The following is a 20987-nucleotide window of genomic DNA, read 5'->3' on the forward strand; positions in this document are numbered from 1 at the left end:
TATATGTATTGTTATATGTTAATAACCTGCGCTGTATACACTATATTTAACTGCTAGTCCTCTTGGTGCCCGTGGACCACAGCTTTAACATCCCACTGTTTACAATCACGTCGAATCAAAGGGTGCGCTCGTTTTAATATAGAAGTACTCACCTGGTCACGAGCAAGGGCGGTGATTAGCGTCGTTTGTTCGGGTTTTCTCAAAGTTTTCGCAGAATTCCTTCAAACTAACTGGTTAATAGTTGAATTATATACTTAAATACAAAATTAAACCCCAGTCTATCGGTTATAAGTGGCGTTATCCAACATTTTCCCGCTCATTTCGTCTTTAACCGAAGAAAATCAGCGTGTTCCTGTGTCAGTAACCGACCGCCATCTCCGGAAACGAGAAGTCAGCTGCTAGGAAGCTGAGGGTGTTTATCCCTGAATTAGCCGGATGGCTAACGCTGTCAGTTGTTAGGGTATATTTTACACCGCTGGGGTTGTTTCTGTGAAACAGCTGAACGGCTGTTATTTATAAAGTGAGAGTCAGAGACAGACGGTGAAGATGAAGACCGTGTTTTTCGTCGAGGTTTTCTCTTTGGCGTGTTTTGTGGTTCTGAGCCAAGTGACAGCAAAGGTAAGGCTAATGTTAGCTAGGCTAGCTAGCGTCAGGTGGAGAGAAAATGTCTGTCTTCTCTTTAATCCCTCTAAAGATGAATTATCTCACGGCTGTTTACAGCTCAGAGTAATGATACTGAAGTTAAACCAACATCCTGAGTTTGGGATTTCTCCTTGACGAGTAGAAAGGTTTTTGCTAACGCTGCGAAGTAAGAGATTAGCTTCATGAGTCTGAATAAAATCATTAAATTGATCCCATGAAAGCTGCTGTATGAGACTGTGTTAATGTCAGCTCGGTGCAAACACTGAGCTGTCATCTGTGTGTACACCATGTAGGACTATTAACGTTACCAATACTCAATCAATACATTGTTTAATGGTGTAATGGAACATAATACAATCTGATTGACGAGCACAACAAGAAGAAGACACAACAGATGACAGCTGTGGTACAAAAGGGTAAAATATGGCTGACATATTAAAACAAAGGTGAATTTATATATATACCTATTAACCTATAATAATACAACAACAATAATTTGTTGATTATATTTTTCATCATTAATCTGATTCCGTACTTTTAGTACTTTAAGAGTTCAGTATTTGTCTGAGTAGAAAGGAAAAGCAGGAGTTTTATCTGTGTAGCACTTTTTAAAGCATAAAGTGAACAGAGTGCTTCATATGATTAAAATAAGAGAGCACAGTACAGAGAAGGAATGTGAGGAAAATAAGATGAAATACATATAAAAAAAATGAACACCAGGTTAAACAGTTCTATGTGTGATGTAGGCAAACAAACAAACAAACAAAATAAATAAATCTAATTTATCTTTCTGTTACAGAATTCTGAAGACTACCGCTGTAAATGCATCTGTCCGCCGTACAGAGAAATCGAGGGGCAAATCTACAAACAGAACGTTTCTCTGAAGGACTGGTATGTTAGTAACTGATCTGAGCTGTTTGGTTCCTGCTGCCTGCTCGCCTGTTAACCTTATTTCTTTGTTTGTCAGTAACTGTCTCCACGTAGTGGAACCGATGCCGGTGGACGGGAAAGACGTGGAGGCGTACTGTTTGCGATGTGAGTGTAAATATGAAGAGAGGAGCTCAGGAACCATCAAGGTGAGTTTAAACGAGAGGGATCGTTGATTTATTTTCACTTGTTTTGTCACCTACTGTATCACAGGGCTGTTTATTTTTGGTGGCAGGAAGTAGCAAAACCCTTTTCTTGCTCAAACCCAGCTGGCTGTGTTGTCTGTATTTGTATCTGAGAAGCCGTACTCATCATTAATCTCACTTCTTTAGTTTACCATCATCATGTACCTCTCCTATCCTGGGCCTGCTGCTGCTCTACATGGTCTACCTGACTCTCCTGGAGCCCATGTTGAAGAGGCGTCTGTTTGGACACTCGCAGCTCATCCAAAGCGACGACGATGTCGGGGTACGTGTTCCTCATGTGAACTCTCTCTTGTCATAAGAGTTTCTACGTGTGTGTAAACAACCACCCTTTGCACCAAATGTCACGTTGGATTCACCTGTTGCGGGTAAAAATTAACAAGGTTATGTGTCTCTGTGAGTGGGCTGGACGTTGAATACCTCCTAAAACACACGCAGATCATTTCTGAGTTATCGTTATTTAACACAGTCAGTGTCTGTAGGCAGCTTGTTATAGCAGCTGGTCCCATCTGAACAGATTACACTGCAGTAAGATCGTTTTTAAAAATGCTTTCTCACTCCAGATCAGGTTTTTATGTTGTGGGAGGGCTGAGCATGAGAATCCATTAGTAACCACATTCACAGGCTGAAAGACAGAGGAGCTCTCAAACATGTACTTGATGCAGGAAGCTTTAAGCACTTTGTGCACTAATATCAATCTGGAACATCATGAAAATGACTTTATTTATCAGGTTAGAGGACTCAAAGACGTCGGGGTACTGCAGCTGCTGGAAGCCTGGTTATTAGAGGAATGATAACCATGGCACGACAGGCAGAGTGTGGCTGTGGTGGAGCTGCAGTGGGATGAGATGTCTGCTTGTAGATGTTTGTCGTGGTAAAAGTCCTTGTCAAACTGAACTAAGTAAACACAGCTACATGTTTCCATCGGCCGACACAATGTGTTCAAGCAGGAAAGGCCTCACTCTGCTCACTGTGCCATCAGTGTAAGATGTGATGTATTTCAGAAAATATGAAATGAATATGAATGTTGGCTGTGCCAGCATCAGCCCGTCTGTGGTCGTGAGCAGGAAAGGAAACTAATGACTGACAAAGTTTAAGAAAACTGAGGTTTTGGAGTCAACCTCCATCCAAACACTCTCTGATTTCTGACCTCAACCTCAACCTCTTCTCCATCCTAATTATTTAATATTAAAGAAACACCATTAAAGATCTTGAGTATGACGCAGGATCTAGAAATGTTTAGATATGAAATAAAGGGAAACAGTGACTGTCTCTGCCTGAGGGTGGACGGTGAACTGCAGCTGCTTCTCTCAGCGCTCGCTGTTTTCACTGGCAGAGTTCAGGCAAGAGGAAGTGTTACATGAGAGCTTTCTCTGCTGGGAACAAAATGTGACTAAGCAGAAGTCAGTTTAACAGAGTTCAGCATGTGGTGGTGTTTCAGTAAATAAGTTTATGGTGCAACAACACAAAACCAGAATCATGGCTTCATCTATTTCATCTCAAAGCCTTTACTCAGAACGTAGAGCTGATGTTTGCAGCACAGCACCGTATTCCTGGGCTGTAACTACAACCAGAACAGACGGAGAAAAAGCTGTAAGCAAAGCCGATACGACGGGAAGTAGTGCTGCCACATTAATTACAGAGGAAATGGTGGGTCTGTAGTGTTTAGTCTTTGATACTACTGATAAATGTCACACAAAAACAAACTGCTAAGAAAAATAATCCACTGCTTTGCTTTGTGAGGCAGCGATCCTCCCACTCCTTCATATCAGCAGTAACAACAACTGTATTTAGACAGGACTTTACAAAAACAAGTTACAGAGTGTTTAACAGAAAGATATAAAACCAAGTAAGCTGAATGAAATGAACATTTAGCAAATAGAACACAGAGAGGCAGAGTCTTAGAAGAAGAATGTCCTGCAGCGTCTGACCTTTTCAACTCATATTTCTTCCTCTCTGTGTTTTCAGGACCAGCAGCCTTTCGCCAACGCTCACAACGTTCTGTCCCGTTCACACTCTCGACCCAACATGCTGAACAAAGTGGAGCACGCCCAGCAGCGCTGGAGGAGGCAGGTCCAGGAACAGCGGAAGTCCGTGTTCGACCGCCATGTTGTTCTCAGTTAAACTGCCCCGTGAGCAAGAGTTACTGGTGGAGCAAAAAAAAAAAAAAAAAGAAAAGCAAAAAAAAACAAAACAACAACAACAACAAAAAAGAAAACACTGTGACAGAGCCCTCAGTTTATATCACTTTCTTTTTCTCATTGGTGGTTTGTATCTCATCCAGTGTGACGCTCCTGAGCTGAACATGGTGAACAAGTCTCCTGGCAGACGTGTGATCAGAGCTGAAGTCTGCAGACAGCACAAGAGGTTCCAGTGAATTCACTGTTTTTTGCACAATTTTGAACAAACAGTCTTAAAAAGCATCTCCATGAGCAGAATTTCCTCTCTGCCTGCTGTCTAGTTTGCAGAAGTGCCAAGTCACCCGAGAATTTACCATGAAAAATTCAATGGTCAAGACTAAAAAGATAAAAACGAATCGTTCAAGTGGATATTTGATAACATTATCAAACTCTTTGAGGTGGAGTCCATCAGTCCAACACTGACGGCCTCCTGGCTGCAGTAATGAGCTGTTAGCATGTAGCTGGTTCACCCCCCAAATAAAACAAATATCTGTTGGAACTGCTGCTCTCACCACAGGAGAAAGGAACTAGTGTAAAATATGAATCCTCCAGACTTCTTTGGAAATGCATGTTTTATAATAAATCTTTTATAAATGTGTTTTCGGTCCTTCATTCCTACCATTACGTTTAACGTCTGATAACTGGTGTGGAATCCATCATTTAATGCGTTAAAGTAGTTTCACTGAACCTCGTCACAGAAATCGATGCAATTTTCTTGGTGATGTCATAGTTAACGTAGCTGTGCTATTGATCCTGATCCGTTGATGAAGAAATCAGTGCCCTCTTCAACTGCCTAAAAAATCTAATGCAGTCGTTTAAGTTTGTTTTGTGAGTAGCTGGGCTGTGTACATGAGCAGAGTGGATCCTGGAGACCTTTGAAAGTGTTCTTAACTATTGTATATGTGGTACCTTTAACTTTGAAATAAATTTATGTAATATTTGTGATTCCTGTGTTTGTTTCTTTGTGCTTCACGTCAGCCGCAGCATTTGACACGATGACGTTAACCAGTGTTCCAGCTTTACGTCGGAGATCATTCACACTCCAAACAGAGGTGTTCAAACTGGATTTAGCCTCTGAGATGCTTTTACTACCAGACAAGTTCATGAGTAAAGAACACACAGAGAAACTGCCACTCAGACAAACCTCAGGGTCCCTGAGGATCAGAGGTCACAGGACGTGAATGTGTTTCCACACCTGGTTAAAACAAACAGTGCACAGACTGTGTGACTGAGTAAATCTCTGCTGATGATTCCTGCTCTCTGTTGGTTCGGTTGAGTTTGACACCTGAAAATAAAATCCCCAGCTCTGGGCTCACTTTGCTTTGTAAATACAATTTCCCAATAAAAACAGTTGAATTTGAAGTCTGGACTAAATTCTCCAGTTCTAACTCAGAAACATCTGGAAACCTCTGGGAAACTGATCATTCAAATCTGTCTGCGTTAATGAACAGACCTCAAACTATCATCTTCTCATTGAACACAGTGATTTCCATACAGCTGCGTCATCGTTTCCTGTGCAGTCCTCTTTTCCTTTTTTCCCTCTCTCTTCATGCAGTTACACGGAGGAGACGATTTTTCCGCAGGAAAAAAAAAAAAAAAATCAGTGTTGAGTTTTCACAGGCAGAAAGCGACACAGACTGAGCTGAAGAATGGATCAGTGACCAAACACCGCAGCGACACAAACACAGGTAGGCCTCCTGGAAATGTTCAATGCAGAGAAAAACAACCAGTTTTGAGCTTTTTAAGTAACTTGCAGTGTTTGCAGCATCTTCAGGTAGTTGTGTTCATAAACAAGAGGAATGTGTTGTGTTCCAGAGTCTGTTGTGTTGTTGGCATGATGCACAGGACTGAGCTTTAAGTTACTCATAGATACTGACTTTGATCGATGCTGGAAAACTTTTTAATCCGCTGTTTGATGATGAGGTGGGAGAGTCGTTCCTCTCAGCCTCAGTGCTGCAGCTGCGTGTGTCAGCCTACAGGGGGCGCCTCAGCCTTTCACTCTGAGCCAGCCTCACTGATCAATGCGTTCTGCAGATCACACTCACCTGTGTTTACTCTCTGCCTCATGTCGCAACAAGTTTCAGCTCAGTTATTTTTTATGTGTTTCTGACACACACACACACACACACACACACACACACACACACACTACTTTCACCTTGTTTCTGAGGCTGGAGTCAGGCTCATGTTGTGGCTTCTGTTGTGGTGAGGAGCTAAAAATGTGACGAGATAAAAAACGTCCTTGAGTTAAAGTCTGCTGCTTCAAAGATTCTTTCAGACACAGTAACAATGAAACTCAAATGATCCTGATTTACTGATCAACACTTTATTATCCTCATTTTTATTGTTGTCTGTGAAGGTTCTTAAAAGATGATGGATGGATGAGTAGGATCGTTTTCTCTGTGGCACATCAACTGTAAAACAAAGCACGCATGAAAACAAACAGGTTTCAAATGCTTGAACTCTTACATGTGAAATCATGAATAATCAAACCGTCTGGATTCCTGCTGATTCTCCCTGAACAACAGAAAAACTGCTCTGACATTTTGCCAAGCAGGAGTGATGTGTGTTCAGATGTTTAAAGAATGATTAAGTCTCATTAAAAAAAAGGCACTTGCAGCTTATTTTCTTCAGCGTTACCGAGGAGAGGATGTCTTTAGCAGACAGGCTGTGTCCTCCCTGTCCCTGCTGTCAGGCTGTATCTGTGTTGACTAGACACGTCAGCCTGACTCAGCTTAATCCTGGAGTTTAAGAGCTGCCTCAGGTCTGTTTCTGAAACCTGACGTTTATTACTAAAATGGAGCAGATAATTGTTCAGTAACTTTGACTCTTTTTATTTATTTATTTTTTACCTTTCTCTTCACAAATGGGTTCGATATTTCCACGCTTCCCTCGACCTCTTGAAACCTCTGGAATGTGCAGGAGCTGAAAGAAAAAGGAATCTTTGGAGTGTAGGTGGTAAAAGCCCCACAGAGCTGTGGAATAATCCTCTTGAATGTCTGAGGATTTGGGATTCACAGCGAATCCTTAACAAACACACACAAGGTTTAGTGATTTTATACGAGATAATAAACATTTCATCCCCTGTGACTGTGACTGTAGCAGGTGAAGGATCATGAGAAGAGCTCTTTTTGAAATAATGTACATCAGGTTTCTAGATGCTGGCATGGCTGCAGGAGTTTCATGAATGTATGTGAGAGTATGCTTGGAGCAGATGAATGTAATGTTTTGATTTGGAGCTTTGTTTGTTCTCCCATGTCATGCAAGAAGAGGATGTGGCTTTTAATGAATTCCACGCGTTTAGGCGCTGAAGTTACGTCCTGGTAAAACATCCCACACAGAGAAGTCACAGCCTCTGTCTTTTGTGCTGTGAGTTTGCAGCGTTTTCAGGAAGGACAATCTTTACGAGACCTTGAAAGGTTTTTGAGAGGGTCTCGGAGAAAAGCCGCACAGTGGCAGAGCTTTCAGGCTTCCTGCTGACTTCATGTTACAAACTGTGATAACGGATGTCTGGGTTTTGTGACTTCCTCTGTTCCCAAGTCTGCAGGATGATAAGACACCAAGAGACTGAGAGCAGCAGGTTTTATGGACGGGTAGTGCTTTAACATTTGGTGTAAAGATCGTACTTGTAGGTGCGTAGGCAAATGACCTACGACCTAGTTTTTGTTGATCTGTGATACATTCAGGAGAACAGCTAGAAAACAAGTCTTGCGTTTGTCATTAACTGTGAAGCACTGTGATGTACGATGTATTTTTAGGTGAACAGATGAAGTTTGTGCTGTTGCTACGTAGCCAGCGTTAGCATAACAGCTGTTTATTTTCCGCTCTAGAAGAAACGTTACGAGCTCAGCATCAAACTTAATTCCTTCACTTGGAAAAAAACAGGATCTAGTTCAGTCCAGTCCAGATCTAGTTTCTTCTTCTGAAGTTAGCATGCTAACCAGCTAGCTGCGGCCTGACCAGCCCGTCTCGGTACTTTCCGATAGTGAAAGCTCTGTGCTCTGAGGGCGTATTATAACCTCCTGTTTTGTAAACGCTATGACAGCTAAAGCTCTTGGCGAGCGACCGTCAGAGAGAGACCACATTCGGCAGCAGAGAAAACTCTCATACTGTCCCTTTAATGGACTCTGACCACTTGACCACTGAGAAACATGCTATAGAAGTTTGAAATTCATGTGGCTTTTCACTCTTCTTGTTGTCTGGTGGTTTACACGAGCTGATGTTTCAAAGACGCTCTTTATAGTTCAGTGTCACCACAGCACACAGAGAGTAAAGTGGTTTAATTTAGTTGGCGTAGAGTCAAACCTGCAGGGGGCTGTTTTATATTTTGGGTGAATATTTACATTTTTGTGGTCGCTGACAGTTTAACTCAGCTCCAAAGCAACAACACTTTATACAAAATAACCCAAACACTTTAAGAGATGTGTGACAGTGAAATGAAACTCTGCACACTGACTAAATTACTGTACTTAAAGAGGAATTTAACACCACACTGGTTCACCTGTGACTACACCCAGTATCACCGATGACTATGCTTGGGTGTCTCCTGCCAGTTGTGTGCTTTGTTGCACCTGTAATTAACTCTACAGGTGATGTCATGGGGACCTGGAGTACACCTGTACACCCCTGCACTAAGGTTAGGACTGGAACCACTGGAGGTCAGCAAAAAACAAAATGTCCGAGTCTTACATTAAAGACAGAAACATTGCATGTTAAACTAAAGTGCAGTTTACATGTTTGGATAGATCTTGAACATCTTCAAGAAACTCAACAGAGTCCAGTCGCCTTCACACAGCACTTACACTCCTACATTAAAGTGATGGTGCAGCTGGTAAAGGTGGAGCTCAGGTATTATAATTTTGTTGCTGATAATATTTTGTGTTACTAAGATGAATCTGGGAAAAGCAGCTGTTGGATAAATGTAGGGCAAAGTGCAGCATTTCCCTCTGAAAGTACAAAGCAGCATGAAATGTAAAGTATCTTAAATTTGTACTCGAGTAAATGTACTCAGTTACAGTCCACACTCATCTCTGGTTAATGAAAGACATCTTTGTGCGGCTGCAGTGTTTTCCCGGTGACCAGTGGAGGATTTCAGCGCGGACAATAAGTGTGTTGCAACATGGTTTCTTCCCATCAGCAGCTGCTGAATATTCATCCGCACTCCTCAGCCTCACCGTGACAATAAACAAGGGCAGAGAGGCTGAATGCCTGGTTTGAGGGGAAGAGGGTAAGAGGGGAGGGGGGGCAAATCCTGAGAAAAGTGGGGGGCAAACAACCAGTTTCCAAGGCAACAAGTCCTGCCTTCCTCTCTGCAGCAGGCTGTGAAAGGGGAGGCAGGAGTTTCTCTTTTTTTCTTTTCTTTTCTTTTTTTTTTTTTGTCGGTTTTGGTTGGAAAGACATGAGTCGGAGTTTATTGAGGAGGGCAGGTATCCGGCAAAACCAGCCAAAGTTTTTCAAGGCGTAGACGAACCGGGGATTTGTGCGTCGCAGAGGGATTATAATCTCAAAATGTCAGCGGCCATGGATGTGAAGAGAAACACGGAGGTAAAACAGAAAAAGCCGCCTGCTCTTTTTTTTTTTTTATTGACGAAGAAGGTTAAAGTGTGAGTTAACGATACACAGCACCGAGACCGAAAACCGAGCAAATGTGTTGTAAAAAAGTTGCAAGGTGCGTTCAAATATCGTCCTAATCAACATGTGACCATATTTGGTCATCGACATGTTAAACGGTGAAGTGAAGTAAGCAGGCTGAAACAGCAGGCTGTGTGTTTCTCTTTTCTGTAGCTGACCCTTTGAATGAAGAAAAATGTCCCAGCGGATCCAGGCTGTAACTCTGCGGATTGTAATTAGACCGAGTTATCGCTTAAACATCCAGAAAGTCAAACCAGCAGATAAGTAGAAACAGAGCAGGGCTGCAGATCAGATCCACTGTGAAAACTCTGCTGCTGTAAAGTTTCAGGTCCTGGTTGATAAAACCACATGAAACAAAACGTGTAGATGTGTGTGTTTGCTCTGTTTGTACAGATTGTATACGAGGCTGCTGTGGGATGTAGGCACATGGAGGAGGAAGTGATCAGATACAAGTATATTCAGCACAATGTGCACAATAAATCAAAATGGCCCTGTGACTGTCACACTGTTAAATATTCTATCATGTGATCATGCATTCATTTCTAAGCTGCATGTTAATGTAGCTGGTTGAGCTGAATCATTTTAGCTGCAGCTAATTGTTGTTGTTTACTTCAGTTTATTGAGCGTTTGTACAGTGACAGCTTCACACAGTAACCCTCCACCACACTAAACAAAGTCTGTGCATCGTTTTTATCTCAAACTTATTTTTCATTAATGGCAGATTTGAATGAATTAAAGCCGCGTGCTGTTCAACAAGTGACTTGTTTTTAGTGCAGATTTTTAAACATTGTTCTAAATACATCCAGTTATTTTCACACAGGCAGAAGCATGTTCTCGCTCAGTTCTTGGCCTGAGCCTTTGTCTGTCATGACTGTTTATCTGAGCTCTTAACAGATTACATCTTAAATCCTTATGATCTTATCTTATTCAGCGTAAAGCAGCCCCTACTGCTCGTTTCCCTCAGCTCTCGTTTTTTTAAATCGTTCTATTGTGCAGATCAAACAATGACCGTCTCCTCTCTCCACTTCTCTTGAGGAAGGTCTTCTCTGGTCTCCTCAGCCTCTCTGACAGGGAAGCTGTTGTTGACTCAGTTCTTCTCGTCGTTCCTGCTGCTGCTGTGTCCGTCTGTGATTGACTCTGCTGATACTGGTCCTGACACACGGCCGGGGTCGGGTCTGAATCTGCTGGACCTCCGAGCAGTTGTGTTCGGCATCTTAGAGGGAACCTCAGCCTCAGGTCTTTCAGACTGAGGAGGGGGGGGCTGTTCCTCTAACATATGGTTTTGGCAGATGTCCCGGTCAGGGATCTTTTCCAGTGTTGTTCACATCACAAGACCGTCTCCCTTAACTTTACCCCAAAGCTCAAGAGAGAATGCTTCCTTTGACACCAAGGAAAGCGGCCTTCATGTTTCCTTGCTGCTTGTGGAGTTGAGCTGATGTTCACGTACATATTCATGTTGTCAGTGCAGTAGAAGGATATGAAGCAGCCTGGCTGTAGTCTGTGGCAGTCCTGCAGCATGTCACATGTTTACTTTTGGTTTAACATTAACAGGATTAAAAGCCCACACCTGTTGTTTAGTTTCAGAGCAGCACTCAGGCAGAAACTAGGAGTCAGGATGTTACCTCTGCTCGCTGCAGGTGGCATCTTCTTTAGGTTTGCTGTCAAACAATAAGCAGGCAGCCATGCTGTAATTTAACCTCCGTGTGTAGCATTACAAACTCAGGATCTCCTCCCCTGCTGTATATTTAGTGGGTTTGAGTGATTTTCTGGGACCTGTGTTATATGCAGAGTGACTGTATCAACATGAACATGTCTCTACATGTCCTGCTCTCGTTTATTCAGGACGATGGTTCATCTGAAATTGCATGCTCAGATACAAACTGTTCACCATTAGCTTTGATGTCTGTGGCTGCAAACACTGTCAGCTGTGTTTGTGGACCTTTAAGCTTTTAAACACTTGTCTGAACCTGCTGATTTTCAGAATAAATGGTGCGTGCCTCTTCTTAAAGCTTGTGATTTGTAAAGCATCTTTATAACACCGGCAGCCTGTGACCTGTAATGAATTACTGGTAGCTTTGTTTTGGAGGATAATTTCACAGTGCCTTTAATTTGACTTGCATACACAGTCTGCAGATCCAAACGTCTGGATGATGGTGCCTCCATGCATAAGGCACAGGACTGGTGCTCCATCCCTGCAGAGTTTCAGAGACTGAAGATGTCGTCATGAGAACGTCCAGTCACCTCAGCTCATTCACTGAACGCTCTCCTTAGATTAGCAATGCTAATGTGAGCAGAGGAAGCCAGAGGACAGTCTCTTCTCTCTCTTCTTAGCATTTTGAATCTGTTCATTACAAAGTCTCATATAAATGTTCTCTGCTCTGCCTCCTCCAGCATTAACTTCACTAAAACTAGTGTAAAACTACTTGATGGTTAAGTCAAGATCAAATGAAACCAGTCTGAACTGCTGGTTAGATTTTATGGTTTTATTTTATGAGGTGGAAAAGTGAGAGGTTGAACAAAACACAAACAGTTTCTGATTGCTTAAAAAAGTGCTGCTGAATTCGATCCAAAAGTTTAAACATTTAACCTGCCTGAAGCTGATTAGCTCTGACTGATGGAGGAGAAAATGAGCAGGTGATGCTTCAGCTAATGTTTGTTTTTGTCGACTTAAACTCCGACTTTAAGACAGAGTCAAACGAGAACACGTCTCATCCACTTCTTACGTCCTTGGAAAAGACTTTTGTGTCAGGGTTCAGCTCTGTGACACAAATTCTAGCCCCCCTGCTGCAGCTCAGATGGATATAAGCCTGTTTTCCACATGCCTGCCTCTGCAGCTGTGCACGCTCATATCTAGGTTACACAGAAGGGTTTTTCCTCTTTTCCACAGAGAGAAAATATGCCATGATTACTCCGAGAAGAAAAAAGCTGAAATGGCTAAAAAAAGGAGATAAAAAAAGATTCCAAGAAGTGGTTCCACCTGGTTTGTTGAGCTATATAGTGGCAGCATGGTGAACCATGTGGTGGGGTATGGGGCTAATTATATAGGTATGGCTGTGTGGGGCTGCCAGTAGCATCAACCTCGGTGGTTTTCTTTCACATATAGACACAGAGGCTCAGCCTGCAGTATGAGCTTCTATATAAGTACATGTGACATGCACAGCTCATACAGCATGTGAGCTGTGAAGGTTTTTATGTGGACTGTTCTGTATCTGGAGCTGGATTCCCCTCTGCCAGGACATTAATGCAGCTCCAGTCCCACACTGCTCCACCGACACGATCCGACTCAACCGGCTCAAGTCGCTTTTTGTCCATCGGGGACAAAACTGGTCTTTCTGCAGATACCGAAACAATGGCGTGGATCAGTGTGTGGGCTCGTGCACTCACGCCTGCCAGAGAGCTGTGACGTGTGGAAAAGGAGTTGAGAATTCGCAGAGATTTTCACTCCTTCCTTTCCCCCATTGCTTCTTGGCTGCCTGTAAACTCTGCGGTGGTTTCTGGAACCTTGAAGTCAGGTTGCTGATCAGCAGAAACAGAGCAGAAGCAAAAGAAAGCGGTGTTTGCCTCTTGTTTGTTGAAGCTGTTGTGTCTCCTCCTGCAGGTCTCAGGATGGTAAAGTTGGCTCCAGTCGCAGGTTAATAAAAGTTTGTCCGTCGTGACGTCACAGAAGGTTACATAAAGTCGTGCTGCGCTCTGTCAGACTGAACATCAGGTGCCAGGTGCTGACTGAGCGCATATTTCTGTGCAGTCTTTGTTGAATGAGAAAGAGGCTCCTGGCATCGGCTCCAGGTGTTTCTGCCCCTCGCCTGTGTTTTCTTTCACCCTCTGAAAACATTCTTTAATATTTTAAATGCAGCCGCAGTCTGATGGATGGGGCAAATATTAGTACATTCCTGCATGTAGTGGAGAGAGCTGTGTATCAGATGATCTGTCAGATGTGACAGGGCCAAGGACGTGTGGACTCTATTCTGAAAGATATTTTACCTAATTGAGTCTCTCCCCTCTACACACACACACACACACACACACACAGCTGATAAAAGACTTACTTTTTAACCACATGTCCCTCTCAAGGATGTATTGAACACAAAGGGCTCTTTTATTCCAGCTCACAGTCTAATGGAGACACTGTTGTAGTCCCGTTTCATGAATATGCTCTTGTTGCTGAGGAAAATCTGCGTCATTGATACGACTCTCATGCAGTCAGATAGTATTTCTGAGCTTGGACAAAACCAGGAAGAACCCTGACATGGCTAAACCAGGCGGTAAAGATGACGCTTATTATCCAGTGAAGACGTGATGACAGGCATCAAGATGCCACCTGTGTGTGTGTGTGTGTGTGTGTGTGTGTGTGTGCGCTAACACTGAAAACCATGGGTGCTGTGTGTCGCCCTTTATATTTGCTCCTGTTTGTCCTGTGACTTGTCGTATTTCCTTGATAAAAACCGACACGTTTAAAGCTGCTGTAATCAATATTTAAAGACGTGAACAATAGATCACATGTCTCTGCAGTTTCCTTCAGCTCCTCTGAGCTCTGTAACGTTTGAGCTCGTTGTCACAGTGTTCAGGCCGAGGTTTACTGCTCTGATTTGTTGGGTTGCTGCTCCTCAGTGTTGTTTCCAGGTGTTTTCGCTCTGCGTCACCTTCTCGCCACCAAACAGGAGTTAGAGAGCAGCTAGTGAAGCGTTGAGCAGCTAAAGAGCCAGATGTTCCTCTCAGCAGCAGGTGGAGACCAAACACAGAGTGATTATTTGCAGCCTTTCAGCATTAATCTCCTGAATCACACCTGCTCTGTCGAGCGTCTTCATCACTGGAGGAATTCCTCCATCAGCATGAAGCTGTCGACTTCTCTCTGTTGACTGTTCGCTCTCCAGAGAGAATTTGTCTCGAATCTGGTTGAATGCACTTTAAAGGTACTCTGGAGCTTTCTTAGAATCTCTTGTTTACAGGCTGTGATTTTGTGTAGGGAGATGGTATCAGACCTCAGGAAGTCAGTTGGCTAACGCCTTGGTGTTTACACTGTAAAGTCCATCCTGGGCCTCCCTGACCCATTTCTGTGACTGTAGCTTTCTCAGTCCAGGAAAATGAAAATGACGACTTTACACAAATAAACACTGTTTGTGACTTAATATAACGAAGGTGTGTAGAGCTCTGCTCCTGCCGGCTGATTCTTCTCATTTGTTTCTCTAATTTTGTATGTTTGCCTTGAGCTCTTACAAATTAAACTAACAGAAGCTTCATGTTTTCTCAGAGAGTGTAGAACCTTACTTCCAAAAAATATAAACTATTTTTTTCAGCAGGTTTTAATTAGAAATAATATTTTACACAGCTGCCAGCGTGTCTGGATTTTATGTCAGCAGAATTTTTTCATGTGGTTTAATTTAGTTCTGCTTATTTTTTTCTCTCAATTTCCATTTTATTTGAGCTTTTCAGAATGATTTGTTATGATATGGATCAATTATTTAGATGGTTTTTTGTTCAGTCTTCACAGAACAACGCTCTCTGATTTACAGAAATCAATGAGAATGACTCAGTGTTATGAACAAATGTCATGTTGTTTGATGAGTCACCTGCACATGTTTTGATGCTCTGTTAGACTTTTCTTTGATTCCATGGTTAAATCCTGCAGCTCGGGGCTCTGGGCTCAGTTTAAATGCACCTCGTACGCAGGACAGGACATCGCTCTCTGTGTTTGATGAAAATAATGATGCGTGCCCGGCCTGCTCAGCGCACTCCACAGTCACAGGAAATAGCTGACAGCAGGAATGCTCCCTCTCTCTCCTCATCTGTCTCTATAGGACACAGCTCCACTACTGGTTGGCTGGCTTCTTCATACAACAACTTCCTGTAAACAAGTCATGCTGCCAAGCACCCTCCCATCCTCCACCTCTGATCTCGAGGGATCGCCGTTTGACCTCCTTACGCACCAGAACAATCGCTTTGAGCTTTTCCTGAAAGGGTCAACGCTGCATTTCACAAAGTGATTTTCAGGGGCAACGGCCTTCAGTTTGAACAGAGGGTTTAACCAACTGATGGTCCGATTTAAGATTAAGTCCAGGAAGTGTTTATGTCTCAACAGTTTTTTCTGTTGTTAGGACTTTTCATAGTGTTGAATAGAAGATGTTAAATAACAACATTCATCTGTGAGAGCACAGTTTAAACAATGCCCAGCTACCAACAAACTAATATTACAAACCTTGGAAAATAAAACTCAAACTCTCTGATATCAGTCTGCTTTGTTTAGACCTCTGCTACAGTTCACTGAGTGTCTGCAGTCACCTGAAGGCAGCAGGTCTGCCGCCTCTGAATTATACTGAAGTGCAATACGAGAGGCAAGCTGATCCGTTGTGGTTACCTTGATTAAATCACGAACAACAAACACTTGGTAGCCTCCAAATAACCACAGCAGCCTCCGTGCCTCTGCAGACGTCTCTTGGTTCGCGTGTTGCAGAGCCATGGAAAACGACTTTCTATACAAATGTCCTCTCTGGCCGCGATCCAGATGTGCTTCAGGACCTTGTTTAAATGTTGTGTGTTTAGCTGTCGCTGCTCCAGAAATGTAGTTTGGTGTTGTTTGATGTGAAAAGATGTTTGATGTTTAAAGTGGGGGAAGATCTTTGTCTGAAGCAGCAGAGTTTTTCTGGCACAGCACCGTCTACATGCTGTGTTACTTATGCCACTCGGTCTGCACTGTTTACACTGGAGATTCAACATGGCAGATGTGGTGGAGCGGGGCACTGTGAAGGATTTTTTTATTAGCTTTCCTTATGAAAAGTTGTCAAGTGCAATCGTTGCGCCTCGTACTCTCGTGTTAATCTGTGATTTGGAAAAGTAGAACTTCTAATAATTCCCCTTTATAATCCTGTTTTTACCTGTTGATCTGCAGAGTCAGACCCACATGAAGCCAGCGTGCTGAGCAGCCATGTTGGGAAACCCGTTCACACTGATGGCACTCAGCTCTGTCCTGGTCCTGGCTGTGGTCTTAGAGGAATGTTGGTCATCTGCTCTTTGATGTGGCGCTGGATTAAAGTCAGCACAATACTGGATCTGTTCAGTCTAACTCTGTAGGATATATTTGTCTGATTTCCTAATAATGCTCGCTGACAAACCCAGACAGCCTTAGAGGAGTTTACAGTGTCAGTCCATGTGTTCTGTGTTTGCATGCAGCGCTGCAGCTTTTCCAATGTCTCACGTCCTTGTGTTTGTCCATCAGGTGAGTGGGCGGTGTGCAGACAAACATGACTGCCAACAAGAGTTCGAAGGCTGCGCCTCGTGCAGGAGGGGGTAAAACTCCACGGGACGTCCCCGACAGGTCAGTGACATCGACGGTTAATGTGCACTTCCAGTCACACCACATGGTTTCACAGTTTCTGTCTGAGTGGATGTTTTGTTCTTTTGATTTGAAACTTTGAGTCTTCCCGTCAGTCATGAGTCTGTGGTAGTTTTCCCCCTTTTTTTTTTTCACTTGTGGAAAAGAACGACCAGCGATATCAATCATGATAAAACTTCCAAAGCTTGCAAGTTTGCAAGTACGATCCTGTATCCTGGACAAGGGCCCCGTCCGACTCTGAGCTGTGAGTAGTGGAGCTGGAGCTTGTGTTAGCATGTTGAGAGCTGACAGTGTCCTGCTGGGGGAGGAAAACAAACTTTGGGAATGATATGTGATATCTAGACTTTTCATTCTCACAGTCTATCATCCTGTCTGTTTTTAACTAGCTCAAAATTTCCTTTAAAGAGGCAGCCTCAGCCCCACAGCAGACAGTTAGCTGCAGATGAGCATCGCACTGCACTCAGCTGTGTGTGTGAGGTGTCGTCTGTATTCACATTGTCCACGGTCACAGATTGTGACTGTCTGATGCTCATTTTGAACGTGTTAGAAATGATGCAGCAGATACTTCAGTGCTGTGTCTAAATGCAGACAGGAAACCTGTGGCAGCTGGTTTATGTAATTGCTCGTGGTGTAAATTAGACCTACTGAAAGTGGTAACCCACACAAATGTTAATATGATGATCCAGATAATGTGCATGTTCGCCACAGAGCTGTCAGATACACACACGGTAAATCTGGTGAATGTAAAACACCAATCACAGCAGCACAGAGCTGTGTCACGATGCCGCCCGTGCTCCTGCAGCACGACAGTCGTGCATTTAAACAGAGCCTCTTTTGATAAATGTAGTTGTCACAGAGCCTGATCATCAGCCTGCAGTCCTCATGAGCTCACATTACCCCACATTCTTAAAGCTCACATTTAAAGCTCTTGAGGCAGAGAAGCTTCGCAGCTCTGTGTTGTAACAACACGGCGAGGAATCAGTTGTGTTGGATAGTGTGACACAACACGTTCCCCTGAAACCATGAGATCAACCAGGGATCCGTTTCTAGGACAAATTACACCCACACTGAACTGTGTAGCCTCAAGAGGCACAAGCAGCAACATGGTGGGAAAAAAACAACACAAGGCGAGATAGAAATAACTTAAGACACGTTTGATTCTTGCTCTGTGATCTCCTGTTGGGGAATAATGGAAAAAGTTTTGGATGTTGTTATGTAGCTCAGCGATCAAAGCAAAGCAGAGAGGTGTTTAGGCAACAGAAAACATGCTGACAGAGCTGAGAGAGACAGCTTTATACATCCAGACATGAGCATTTTCCAGACTTATCAGCAAATAAAACGAGCGCTGGATCAACAAGAAGAGACAGAAAAGAGCTGGTAGATGATAAAGTTCATATATGTCGAACTATAACAGCAGTACTGGTCCTGTGAGCCGCCTGCTCTCTCCATCCTGGTCTGTAAAAGGAAGTGGCTTGTGGTTAGCGTGCCCTGGAAGCCTGGGTGAACACCAGAGTCCAGGTTGTGACTGGCTTGGAGCTCTTTGTACAGTGCTGTATGTGTGGCCGGCCCAGCTGAAGCTGACTAAACTGGGCTTATTTTTACAAACATGATCCAGACCACTAGAAACCCCTGAAAGTCCCCGAGCCCTAAATAGACAAAAGATGTGCACATATTTTCTTTTCTGTGTGTCTAATGGAGAAGTCTTTGTTGTGCAGACTGCGCTTTATGTTACAGTATGAGGAGTAATTCAACGTTTGAAAATCCGTCTGATTTGACCTAATTAAATTAATTAAATCTGATCTGCTTTGTCAGCAAACAGCAACACATATAAACAAACCTAAATAACAACAAAACAAACAAATATTTGCATTTGGATAATGACACCGTGTGAATCATGGTAGGAAGTTAAAGTCACGTTTGAAGACGCTTCAGTGTGTTTTGCACTTTCACAGTGAAAATATTCTCAGAGCACATGAGGCCAGTTTGAATCGTTTCTTTCATATCATCTTGTTTTTGCTTGTTCACAGTCACGTTGATGCAGCTCTGAATCGTCCCCGTGTTTCAATCATGAAATGAGAAAATATGTGAAAACCCTGGTGAGCATCAAACCAAAGAGCAAAAAAATCCAAACTGTCATGATTAACTCAATAAACTGCGCTGTTACTGGCCCTGGGACTGCATTACTTAGTGTTTGGTTTGGTTGCTACTAAAACATTCCCACTGATCTTTAGCTTCAGAGGCGCTGGTCTCTCTCTGGCTTCTTGCGTTAGCCATGCTCCTTGGCAGAGCTTTACTGCGGAGCTTTGCCAGAGAACCAGTACGATTTTAATTTGCCAGACAAATTCTAATAACTCCCCAACCAACCACTGCAACATGTCATATTTTGGACGGCAGATTAATATCAGAGAGCTCAAGAAGTATTTTCCTCATGAAACCATATGGCCTGGGTTTTAAAGTAACTAACTACATTTACTCGCACAGTTTCTTTGAGTTTCCTCACAGGCTGACATATGAAAACTACTCGTCTGCTCGTGGCTCCCTGTCACTGGCCTCAGATGAGTTGTTAGCAGTTCCTCTGTCGAGACGTCTCCCCTCTAAACTTCTCACATGGTTTCATTCAACAACTGTTCAAATTATCCAGTGTTTCACTAAAAAAAAAGTCCAAAAACTGAAAACACATGAGTGTATCAGGGCTGTTTTTTTTTTTTCCCCGCTCACATTAATCATCTCAGTTTATCTTGTGAAACACTCTTGTGCCTGACACTGAGTTTGGAAACCACAGGACTGAACTCCTTTACTGTAAATGAACTAGTTGAATTTGCTTCAGGTCACTACAATAAAATGTCACTTATGCATTAATATTAACAAGCTAATAAGGTATTAGTGATCATTTATTAGTCACAGACGCCGTGTATCGATACTGCTGATAATATTTAACTTTACTTAACTGCAGGTCTGACATTTGACCTCAGACTGGAGCTCTCCAGTCAGTTTCTATTTACATGAATAATGTGAGGAAGATAATAATCAGAGCTCACATTTCTCTTGGTATCAGAAAGATGATAAACGACAGCGTTGGGTCTTATGTGAAGTAGCTTTAGTCAGATTTATAGCTCGTGATTGTGACGATTTAGGGATTTCCTTATTAGGAAAACATCGCCATCACTTCACTGTAACTCCCATATTTAGCATTTCTAAACATTTTATCAGACTGTAAGTCTTCCTGAAGTTACTTCACCATTGCAACAGTATTTTTAAAATGAGAAAGAGTGTAGGTGCCTGAAATGTCTTCTGACAAACCCACAGTTAATATCGGTCGATAAATATCAGCAAACACCGGTGAGGACCTGCTACAGTGTCGTAATCACTTATTCCTTGTTAACCAAACTGGGTGAGATCATGTTCACTGATGCAACAGTTCAGTAATGATTAATCACAGTATTCAAAGCACTGTGTGCCTAAAAAATCGCTGCACAGGCTGGCAGAGGAAAGCTCCAGACGTGGGGCGTCATCCTGAATTTGCATATGTCTCTCAGGGAAGTGAGAGGAGATGCATCCATCATACCTGCAGCATGCTGGCTCCTAACTGTTGTAAAAGTTTCCCCACCCTGGAGCAGGAGGAGTGAAACCAGGGAAGGGCAGATAGGTGTGAAGCGAGATCTGTCCCAACCTGCACTGCTGGATCACAGTCCTCAGCTTCCTCCTACTTCCAACGCTTGTTATTCTAGCCATGGCTGTGACATCAGATCTCCCAGCGCTTCACTTTCGCAAGAGTTAATCCACTTCCTGAAAGACTATGAGTAGTAAGGTGTCTGGGAAGTAGAGGGAAAGTTTGTTTCTCTGTGGAAATTTTAAAGGAGGTGAGCACCGTGAGAAAGTGTTGGTGTGTGCGCTGAGCGAAGGCTCAGTCAGAGAGAGTGCGACTGCCTGTAGCACCTTAGCTGCAGGGATCAGAAAAGGACCAGGGAGGAGCAGTGAGACTTTCTAACAGGTAAGACCGCTGTAATAAATCCTGCCTTCTGTGTGAGGTCCACTGTGATTCTCCTCAAGTTATTTTGATTATGTGGAAAAATCCGC

The 20987-nt window shown here is 43.1% G+C and overlaps 2 protein-coding genes across 2 annotated transcripts in view; both read left to right on the plus strand.

Moving 5' to 3' along the window:
* Positions 1 to 189: 189 nt before the first annotated feature.
* Positions 190 to 4897, plus strand: tmem9b (TMEM9 domain family, member B). The gene is given in 6 exon segments (XM_018688594.2): positions 190 to 618; positions 1442 to 1533; positions 1610 to 1718; positions 1902 to 1925; positions 1927 to 2037; positions 3741 to 4897. Coding segments are annotated over 6 exon segments (564 nt in total). The 5' UTR covers positions 190 to 546; the 3' UTR covers positions 3897 to 4897.
* Positions 4898 to 9206: 4309 nt separating this feature from the next.
* dennd2b (DENN domain containing 2B) overlaps positions 9207 to 20987 on the plus strand; it is a 34718-nt gene continuing 22937 nt past the window's right edge. Inside the window, 2 exon segments of the mRNA XM_018688577.2 lie at positions 9207 to 9496; positions 16794 to 16892. Coding sequence (XP_018544093.1) covers positions 16819 to 16892 — 74 coding nt within the window. The 5' untranslated portion in view covers positions 9207 to 9496; positions 16794 to 16818.

The sequence above is a fragment of the Lates calcarifer genome, linkage group LG2 (assembly GCF_001640805.2).
Source record: "Lates calcarifer isolate ASB-BC8 linkage group LG2, TLL_Latcal_v3, whole genome shotgun sequence".
Classification (NCBI taxonomy): Eukaryota; Metazoa; Chordata; class Actinopteri; family Centropomidae; genus Lates; species Lates calcarifer.